The sequence below is a fragment of the Platichthys flesus genome, chromosome 18 (assembly GCF_949316205.1).
Source record: "Platichthys flesus chromosome 18, fPlaFle2.1, whole genome shotgun sequence".
In the NCBI taxonomy this organism is placed as follows: domain Eukaryota; kingdom Metazoa; phylum Chordata; class Actinopteri; order Pleuronectiformes; family Pleuronectidae; genus Platichthys; species Platichthys flesus.
In genome coordinates, this window is record NC_084962.1 from 21,101,845 (window position 1) to 21,112,900 (window position 11,056).

Genomic DNA, 11,056 nt, shown 5'->3' on the forward strand with positions numbered 1-11,056 from the left:
TCGCCTGGGGACCCGTCAGCCTGGCCTTCATGTACCTCTTCGCCATCTTCAACTCGCTGCAGGGTACGATACACACAAGCGTCCACGTGAGGAGGAAGTGTACAACCAGCTAGAGCCTGTAGTGACGTCTGCTCTGTTGTCCCATGTGGACTTGGTCTCTGCTGGGCCGAGGACTTTCTGATGTCTCCTCATTGACATCTGCATATTTTAGCCCCGGGGCATTGATCATCAGTTCAGGGACGTAAAACAGCAGATGATTCTTTATGGGACACATGGAACCTTTCACAGGATCAGCTGTGAAGGAGCTTGATGATGAGACACTATTTAAAGTGAGGCCGAGGTCATCTCCAGCTGAGAGGTAACAGACGTTTAGAATCGGTCACAGAAGCAGCGACGGACCCGTTTCCTGCAGATCCAGGAAAACAGGAATTATTTTAGTGTGATGAGCATCAGCGCTGACTCTGGATGTTTCCATCTTAACATTATACTTGAAGCTTCTCTTTGTCCTAACCCGTGTGTGTCATGAGCATCGTGAGAGTTTTGAGTTCCCATCATGCAACAGCTGCTAAATGTGTCGTGATTTCCAGCAACAGAACCTGGAGCTCGTCTGAGTGAAGTTTTCTCCTGATTTATGTTTTCTGGGATTTAAACTGTCCCATAAAACGGATTCATTCACATCATGTGATCAGAACCAGCAGGTCAGCCTGAAGCGCCTCGACACAGCCACTGAGACTGACTTCAAAAAGCGAGATGGTTCATCCCACTTCCTGATAAAACTCCTCCCACTTTTCCATCTTCCATTTATCAGTTTGCAACGAAGGCTTCTCAGATATCAAAGCTTCAACAGGACATGAACCTGACATTATATGATCAATATCCTCAGGATGGTGTTGATCAAGAAGAAATAAACAGCTGATGGTAAAAGTTGACCCAGCGAGAGGGAAACACATGCACACACACACAGACACACACAAATAGACTGGCTGAGCCTCTGAAAGAATGAACATAGTTCCATCAGATATCACACAAACACACACACACAGCGTAACACCAAGTTCCAGTAGAACAACAATAGAGTGTGTGAGGCCAGATCAAGGGACTGATAAGAGAAGCACGTCCAGGAGGGATTTGAACACACAAGCTGCTGTTTGAGGTGTGAGGCCAGCGGCACATAGACCTGCTTGTTTCACTGTCATCATCTGTTGTCGCTCACTTCTGTTGTGATTGTGTTTCCATTGTGATCTGAGATATCTCCAGTCTGTTCCACATGTCCCTTGTGTCTGTCCAGGTCTGTTCATCTTCATCTTCCACTGCGCCCTGAAGGAGAACGTCCAGAAGCAGTGGAGGAGATACCTGTGCTGCGGCCGGTTCAAGCTGTCGGACAACTCAGGTACGGTCTGTCCGTCCACTCGTCCCGTCTCACAGGAGTCCTGTCCAGTCCGTCTGCTGGACTCCCACCAGCAGACCTTTTATTAAAAATAAAAGCTAAGTCCCTTCGGCTTTGCAGCTAATAAAAAACAGATAAAATGGTTTGAGCAGGAAGTCGTGCAGGTTAACTTTGTCTGCTCCTGAGATTTCAGCCCTCGATAAACCTGGAAGCAAACACACACTGCATGTGTGCTCATGTTTTCATTGAGGCTGATGTGCACAAGATCACACACACACACACACACACACACATTTATTTATTTATATATATACCAAATATCTTAGTTCTGTGATAAATGGAAGTAAACAATCGATGTTCTTGATGTAAACTTTTACCTTTTAATTGTATGTTCCTGAAACCAGACTGGTTCCCTCTGGACAACATGTCTGTGTCACTGGTTCTGTTCCATGACGACTATGGAATGACGGATCAGGACGTGTGGACTGATGGTTGTGTGTGTGGTGTGTGTGTGTTGTGTGTGTGTTGCAGACTGGAGTAAGACGGCCACCAACAACACCAAGAAGGTGAGCTCAGAGAACCTGGGCAAGTCCCTGTCGTCCAGCTCGTTCGGCTCCAGCACCGCCAACTGGACGTCTAAAGCTAAAGCTACGCTCAACCCGTTCAGCAAGCGACACAGTACCACAGGTGAGACACACACACACACACACACACACACAGACACACACACACACACCAGGAGACCTGAGGCGTCCTCACTAGATTCTGTAATAACACACATTCCTCAGTGGATCAGTGTTTCAGTGACCTCACACTATGTCATCATCCTCTTTACATGCAGACTCTCACTACTTCCAACTTTTATTAGAACTGATTTTTGAACATTTTCAAGGTAAATTATTTCTTTCTTCTGTGAAACAACATTTGACTGGAACTGAAAGTGAAGATTCTGTGAATCTCATGTAAATGAAATGAACTCTGACAGTGGATTGTCAGAAGGATCCAGTAGAACCTGGACCAGCTGAAGCCTCTGGGGTCTAGACTCTGATGAACTGGTCAGTTGACTGGTTGAGATGTGACCCAGGAACCTTTCACACCTTCACACTCTGAACAGCAGGTGTGAAATGTTCCTCAGAACACCGAGTCTAAAACCAGGACCTGGTTCCTGTTCGGGTTTCATTCCATTTCCTGTAATTCTTCAGGTGTGAGTGTGGAACTCTGGGTAATTTCCTCTCATGTGTGTATCTACCTCTGTGTCTGGTGTGCAGAGACCTCTTCCAGCCAATAGCAGGAGAGGAGGACCGACAGGTAAAGCATAAAGCTGATTGGCTGATTGACACCCTGCTTCCAGCGTCATGTGATCTGCTGTGTTTCCCAAAACGCTCGTGGTCAAAGTGGATCGGGACGTTCTCACCAGCATCTGATAGTGAACTCTGATTGGACAAAAATAAAACTGTAAGACTTTGCCAGCAGACGTTTTGGGAAATCTGCCAATGTGTGTTGTGATTGGCTGGTCACTGTGATGTCATTCAAGTTCACGCCCTCACGCCTGAGTCACTCTGAGTGGGAGGAGGTTCCTAACCACCCCCAACCCCCCACTCCCACCCAGAATGCCACAGCGTCGAGCTAACATCTGCCCCCTGCAGGAGAGCGGAGGAGCAGCAGGCTAACGCCCGGTCCTCGTGTGGTCGTTTGTTCTTTACCATCAACGCAACATGAGGTCGAACATCGAGAGTCATGACTTGATGTGATAAAGCTTCACACTGCGTTTTAACATCTGCTCCTCAAACTCCCCCCCCCCCCACACCAGCAACTAACAGCTCTGTCCTCACGGTTCAGGGTCCCAGAGGATGATCCACAGGGCTGTCATGGACATTCATCCTCTATTGTTTGAAGTGAATGGAGGGATGGACATCACATGACGGCTCCCTAGAGTGAGGCCAGTGCATCTCTATCCCCCCCTGGTGCCTGGCTGCAGTATAGATCATAACCCTCCTCCTCCATGTCAGCAGACGGGACATGGACCAAACTAACAAATAGAAGAAGAGGTTAAATAAATGTTGGTCTCAGATGGTTTCTGTCATTTCAGATCAGATGTTTGTTCAAGTGTTTCTGATCAGCTTGGTTTCAATCAGGTACTTGTGATATAAGAATGATTGACAGCTGAGACTGACTCATGATTGGTTGAGAGTGTATATGGGCGGGACCCCGACACTGCACAGACTCAGTTGATGATGTAACCTTAAAAGTCTTAATGAAACAGTGTTTATTTTGAATTTACTCGGACCAGCGTTTGAACGAGCGACCGACAAATGGACTCATCAAATCTCGAATCAGTTTAGATTCTGATTGGTTCCTGTCAGTTCATGCTATAACTCCGCCTCTCTCCCCCCTCGACTGTCAATCAAACACAAGCTCCGCAGCTCCTTTTATCTTCTTTTGATTTTAAATTATTACAAAAAACTCCCTTAAAGTCACTTTGACATAACAGAAGAAGAAACTGTGTTTTCAGCTCAGATCAATGTTTTTCTCTGATTTTCTGATCCAAGCGAATCTGAACTTTGATTTATGAGACACAAGTTCAAAAGCAACAATTTGTCACTGACACAAGTTCAAGGCAGATTTTATTTACAACTTGCTTTTTTATTTTATATAGTTGAGTTTAAATGTGATGATTTTATTTCCTGCAGATGTTAAACAGGCGGAACAGCTCCAGAGGATTTGATCATCTTGTGTCTTCTCAGTTTGACAAAGTGCAGCCATCACACACACACACACACACACACACACACACACACACACACACACACACACACACATACAAATCAGCTGATGCTCGGGTCAGTTTGTTCCACAACTAAAAGAATAGTTCTTACCGACAGATGACAGTGTGTCCATCGGGACACGTTCCTAACGAGGTCAGTGGAGGACATGACAGGTTGTGGGTTCACATCTCGTCTCTTTCTGCTCAGTTCACAAACACCTTGAACTCAGAGTTCTTTGATCGCAGCTCGTCTCAGTTAACGCACGTTTCTCACACTTTAACCACAACAAGACAAATGACCGTCCTATAACCCTGTTGAGCTGAGGAGCTAAATGTCTTTATCAGGATCAAGTTGAGTAAAGTTGGACGAAACGTTTTCACTTCCTCACATTTTACAAACATGAGTCGGTGCAGGAGTTATCATGAAGCCGGGGTGTCGAGGTCCCACAACCAATCAGGAGTCAGTCTCAGCTGTCAATCATGACTCTCATCCTGTTTTTATAACATTAAATTGCTAATTCAACCAAACTGATCAGAAACATGAACAAACTTCAGCCACCAGGGGGCGATGGAAATGTTTGGCTTCGATTTATTGAGCTGTTAGAAACACTGAGACAAACCCTGAGACAAACATTGAGACAAACACTGAGACAAACATTGAGACAAACACTGAGACAAACACTGAGACAAACCCTGAGACAAACATTGAGACATACCCTGAGACAAACACTGAGACACACACTGAGACAAACACTGAAACAAACATTGAGACAAACAGTGAGACAAACACTGAGACACACACTGAGACAAACACTGAGACAAACACTGAAACAAACATTGAGACAAACAGTGAGACAAACACTGAGACAAACATTGAGACAAACACTGAGACAAACCCTGAGACAAACACTGAGACACACACTGAGACAAACACTGAGACACACACTGAGACAAACCCTGAGACAAACACTGAGACAAACACTGAGACAAACAGTGAGACAAACACTGAAACAAACACTGAGACAAACACTGAGACAAACACTGAGACAAACATTGAGACAAACACTGAAACAAACATTGAGACAAACATTGAGACAAACACTGAGACACACACTGAGACAAACACTGAGACAAACACTGAAACAAACATTGAGACAAACAGTGAGACAAACACTGAGACAAACATTGAGACAAACACTGAGACAAACACTGAGACACACACTGAGACAAACACTGAGACAAACACTGAAACAAACATTGAGACAAACAGTGAGACAAACATTGAGACAAACCCTGAGACAAACACTGAGACAAACACTGAGACAAACCCTGAGACAAACACTGAGACAAACATTGAGACAAACACTGAGACAAACACTGAGACAGACACTGAGACAAACATTGAGACAAACACTGAGACAAACACTGAGACAAACACTGAGACAAACCCTGAGACAAACACTGAGACAAACACTGAGACAAACACTGAGACAAACACTGAAACAAACACTGAGACACACACTGAGACAAACACTGAGACAAACACTGAGACAAACATTGAGACAAACCCTGAGACAAACACTGAGACAAACACTGAGACACACACTGAGACAAACACTGAGACAGACACTGAGACAAACATTGAGACAAACATTGAGACAAACACTGAGACAAACAGTGAGACAAACACTGAGACAAACCCTGAGACAAACACTGAGACACACACTGAGACAAACACTGAGACACACACTGAGACAAACCCTGAGACAAACACTGAGACAAACACTGAGACAAACCCTGAGACAAACACTGAGACAAACACTGAGACAAACATTGAGACAAACACTGAGACAAACACTGAGACAAACCCTGAGACAAACATTGAGACAAACACTGAGACAAACCCTGAGACAAACACTGAGACACACACTGAGACAAACACTGAAACAAACATTGAGACAAACAGTGAGACAAACACTGAGACACACACTGAGACAAACACTGAAACAAACATTGAGACAAACATTGAGACAAACACTGAGACAAACACTGAGACAAACACTGAGACAAACACTGAGACAAACACTGAGACACACACTGAGACAAATACTGAGACAAACACTGAAACAAACATTGAGACAAACCCTGAGACAAACACCGAGACAAACACTGAGACAAACACTGAGACAAACATTGAGACAAACACTGAAACAAACATTGAGACAAACATTGAGACAAACACTGAGACACACACTGAGACAAACACTGAGACAAACACTGAAACAAACATTGAGACAAACAGTGAGACAAACACTGAGACAAACATTGAGACAAACACTGAGACAAACACTGAGACACACACTGAGACAAACACTGAGACAAACACTGAAACAAACATTGAGACAAACAGTGAGACAAACATTGAGACAAACCCTGAGACAAACACTGAGACAAACACTGAGACAAACCCTGAGACAAACACTGAGACAAACATTGAGACAAACACTGAGACAAACACTGAGACAGACACTGAGACAAACATTGAGACAAACACTGAGACAAACACTGAGACAAACACTGAGACAAACCCTGAGACAAACACTGAGACAGACACTGAGACAAACACTGAGACAAACCCTGAGACAGACACTGAGACAAACACTGAGACAAACACTGAGACAAACACTGAGACAAACACTGAAACAAACACTGAGACAAACACTGAGACAGACACTGAGACAAACACTGAGACAAACACTGAGACAAACCCTGAGACAAACACTGAGACAGACACTGAGACAAACACTGAGACAAACACTGAGACAAACACTGAGACAAACACTGAGACAAACACTGAGACAAACCCTGAGACAGACACTGAGACAAACACTGAGACAAACCCTGAGACAAACACTGAAACTCGTCCCCTCCAATGATCTGATTCACTGACCCTGACCTGACCTGACCCTGACCCTGACCCTGACCCTGACCCTGACCCCGACCCTGACCCTGACCCTGACCCTGACCTCCCACCTCCCACCGTCCTACTAAAGAACCATTCAATCCTCAAATATCTGTTTTTCATTGTGAATATATCAAATTATGGTTCAATCCCAGTGTAGCAGCCCATACTAATCCCCCCCCCTCCACACCAGACTTCCACCCCCCCACAGACTGAATCCAAGACGGATAGAATGCGTCGGAACTCTGAAGATGTACGAGCGTTGTGTTGCAACATAGAAAGCTCCGCACTTCTCATGGAGCTGCATATTGGATTCCAGCTAATGACTGTGGTTTGGCTCTTCAGACATTTTGAAGAATTATCATCGTTCACAGGAAGTTTGAAAGTTTCAATGGAAACAGATCAGGACCAATCAGCGTCTGAGAGGTTCCTCTCTCTCTTCTGTCTGAGGTCGGTCCACAGCCAGTCTCCGCAGCAGCATCAGTTACTCGCTGTATAGTTTCCAGATGTTTAATGTCAGAGGACCCATCCATCACGACCAGAGGATTCCACTGGTCTCCACTGTGTCACTGGTTCAACCCTAATCCCCCCGGGGGCATAATCAGTGTTGACATAAAACACTGTGGATGTCCAGGAACCAGAATCATGAGTGTGGCCGAGGCCAGCAGGCAGCAGATGGAGGAGCTGTGTGGAGTAGTGGGAAGCAGCGATTCCCTCCTGAGCTCAGACTGGAGCAGTGATGGTGTTGATCTGATGAAGACTCTGATGAAGACTCTGCAGCAGGATGCAAATGGGGGGGGAATACTTTCACATTTTGTTCCAAGGTGTGTGTGTTCCCCTCTGCTGCTTGGCCCAGTTTCTGCAAGCGAGTTCCAAGCTGTAAAACTGTAGAGGTATCTGGTGCAGATCAAAACGTCATCTAACTATAAATTTAGATCACGTCCCAGTAGACGACTGGGTTTTGTTTGGCTTCATCACACCTTGACCTTGGCGTGCACTGGGAACGTTTGCATCCAAGTGAGAAGCGGTCGAGAGGAGAATCCCCCCCCCCCCGAGTCTGAGGCCGGCTCTGTGCAGAGAGCGGTGGATCGCTCTGTGTGGACTGTTGTTGAGACGCAGGTGGATCAGGTCTGTGTTGAAGAGCTGAACTAGATCCACGTTCTGAGTCCTGGTTCTGGACAGAAAGACGAGATGGAGCGGTCGTCCTCTCACCTGAAGGACGAGACGTCTTCCATTCAAGGTTTTCCTGGAGGAGAAGCTGTCGGGACTCTGTATCCTGTCTGACCTGAGAAGGCCTCCCCAGGAGGGAGTGTTGGGGGGGGGGGGACCACTCATCATGTCAGAAAGTTCTGTTGTTGTCAGGATATCCATGAAGGGGAAAGAGCTACTTCTTCTTAAACAGTACAAACTAGGATCCTCCAGTTTCACCTTCTACCTGGAAAGCTCAGATTCTACTGAGCAGCTCGTTTGTTCTCAGGTTTCTCTGCTTCGCTCAGAGACACCAGAGGGATCTGAGCTCAGAGCCTGAACGATGCTGAACCAGGATCAGATCGAACCAACGATTTGAATCTAAAGTTGTTTGATTTATTTTTCACACAAAGCAGAAGCTGCTCTCCTCAAACAGCTGATCCAGGTCACTGCAGGTTTTCTGAATCATCCACTGAAGAAAGATCAGTTTGTGTTTCTCCATGATCTGCTCTCACCTCCTGAGGGAGAAGCTGATCATCAGAACCTGAGAGAGGTCAGCCTCTGAGTGTCTTCACTGAGCAGTGGAGCTGTTCAACCTGAGGAAGAAGCTGAGAAGCTACCAGAGCCACAGAACATGGGAAAACACAAAACTCGTGATTCTGCATCTGCTCTGCACATAGTTTGGAAAGGGATCTCAGGATTAAGTGGAAAATTAAATTGAAATACTTTTTTTTATGAATGAGGCTGCTGTTATTATTTGTTGGCTCGTAAATCCTGAGAAACACAAACCTCAGGGAGAGGAACGCCAAACCCCGACTGCATTTGGAATAGACAACGAGCAGATGCATTAGAGACGACTCCTCTGCCTGAAGTCCGAGGCTCCTGCTGCACTGAGCTGCTCTGGGAAACTGCTTCATATAAGTCCTCCGGCAGCACCAGGCTCAGAGACAGTGTCATCCCCCAGGCCTTAAGACTTTTAAACTCCTCTCCGTGACATATCTGCATATTTGCACTTTTGTTGATTTATTTTCTCCTCAGCTGTTTATATATATTTAGATATATATACATTATTTTCTATTTTAAATTTGTATATTCTATTTTATTCTATTTTGTACTATTTCTATCTTATGTTATTGTATAGGTTATAATAGCTTGAGCATTGTTAGAAGAGAGCCTGAGACTCAAGCATTTCACTGCCAGCGACTGCTTCATGTTATTGTTGTGCATTAGACAATAAAAATGTTGAATCTTGAGTCCTACATGTTCAGCTGTGAGGTGTAAGGGTTTAGTAATGCTTCAGTAAATGAACCAGTCACATCATAATCTTTATTTCTTTATCTCCCTGGATGCAGATAAATGTTATTCCAACCAGACCAGCCCCAAGTGCGTCTCCTCGTCCTCCTCCGAGGTGGAGCCCAACTCCTCTTCCTCCTCCTCCTCCTCCTCCATCCTCCCCGTCAGCCAGATGATTGACAAGGTGAAAGGTTACTGCTCCGCACGCTCCGACAACTTCTACAAGAACATCATCATGTCCGACAGCTTCGGACACAGCACCAAGTTCTAGGACTGTCCTCCGAGTTCTGGAGGCGGAGCTCCCGGAACCCCCCCCCCTGCACCTTGCTGTGGAGCAGAAACGTTTGTGACATCGTCCGGCCGACAGCATGGCGGACAGGGCTTCTGTTAAAGTTTCCAGTTCGGAGGTGACTTCCATAACGTTATTTAAGGTTAGCTGTGAAACCACCACCATCTTCCTAGAACCTGAAGTGTTCTGGAACAACATTCTAGAACTCTCACAGAGGAGGTTTGTAAAACTCCATGGTTCAGTTCTGAACCACTTCCCACAATCCTGAACCCAGCGTGTGATGGAGCCGCCTCATGGAGCCTCTGACATCACCCTGACCAGTCAAGAACCATCCTGGTCCCATCGCAGCTGCAGCGTCTTCTAGAGTTTGTCTTTCTGTCCCTTGTCTCGCTCCTGACGTCACTATTGTCTTTCAGCTGTTGTCTCAGCCTCAATCCTTATTCAATAAGCAAAACTAAATCCTGTGTGTTGTCATCAGACCTCATGAGGTTCTGACTGGGTAGAAACCAGCAGCGTCCTTTCTTCAGGAACGTCTCCGTCTCCATGAGAAGAGGTGGACCTGGTGCACCACAGCTCAGGTTTGTGTCATCAGACTCACGATCAGGCGGCAGGGTGGTCAGAGAACCTCCATGGGACTGAATCCGATCCGAGGGCGTAGAGAGCGAGCGAGAGGCTCCGAGGAAATGAAAGGGAAAGGCCAGGAGAAGATCAACACGGGGGGGGGGGGCAGGGAGAGAAGGTGTTAGCTTATGGTGTTTTTTTAAATACTGTGATGTGCATGTGTGTGCGGAGCCAGATCCTGTGTAAATATTGATGTGTCTTACTTGTGTGTGCTGATCCCCAAACAGTCTCCAGCTCCTCCTGGCTGTTTTCACCTTCGTGGACAGAAATCACACGATGGTGAATATGAACATAAATAATCTGCTTTCAAACAAACTCCCAGATTATTTTAAATCCTGCGCTCATGGAAATCACTGTCAGTGTCAGGCTGACTTATATTTATAATTTGTTCTGAGGTGTCGTCTTCTCTTCCATCAATATTCTGGCCCAGGTTTTAGTTGTTCAGTGGTTTGACTGGTTCCTCCTCTGGTTTGCACTTTGTCCAGTAACAGCCTGGAGGTTTCTCCACTTAGTGAATTGGACGCTCACACTGGGAAGTGTGGTCAGTCCATG

The 11,056-nt window shown here is 45.8% G+C and overlaps 1 protein-coding gene across 1 annotated transcript in view; it reads left to right on the forward strand.

Moving 5' to 3' along the window:
- The window catches only part of adgrg6 (adhesion G protein-coupled receptor G6), a 48,448-nt gene extending 37,867 nt beyond the window's left edge, over positions 1-10,581 (forward strand). The window contains exons 32-35 of the mRNA XM_062412029.1: positions 1-63; positions 1,289-1,390; positions 1,919-2,074; positions 9,654-10,581. The exon at positions 1-63 is cut by the window's left edge and continues 70 nt beyond it. Of these exons, the coding sequence (XP_062268013.1) occupies positions 1-63; positions 1,289-1,390; positions 1,919-2,074; positions 9,654-9,865 (533 nt within the window). The 3' untranslated portion in view covers positions 9,866-10,581. The remainder of the gene's footprint in view (positions 64-1,288; positions 1,391-1,918; positions 2,075-9,653) is intronic.
- The last annotated feature ends 475 nt before the right edge of the window (positions 10,582-11,056 follow it).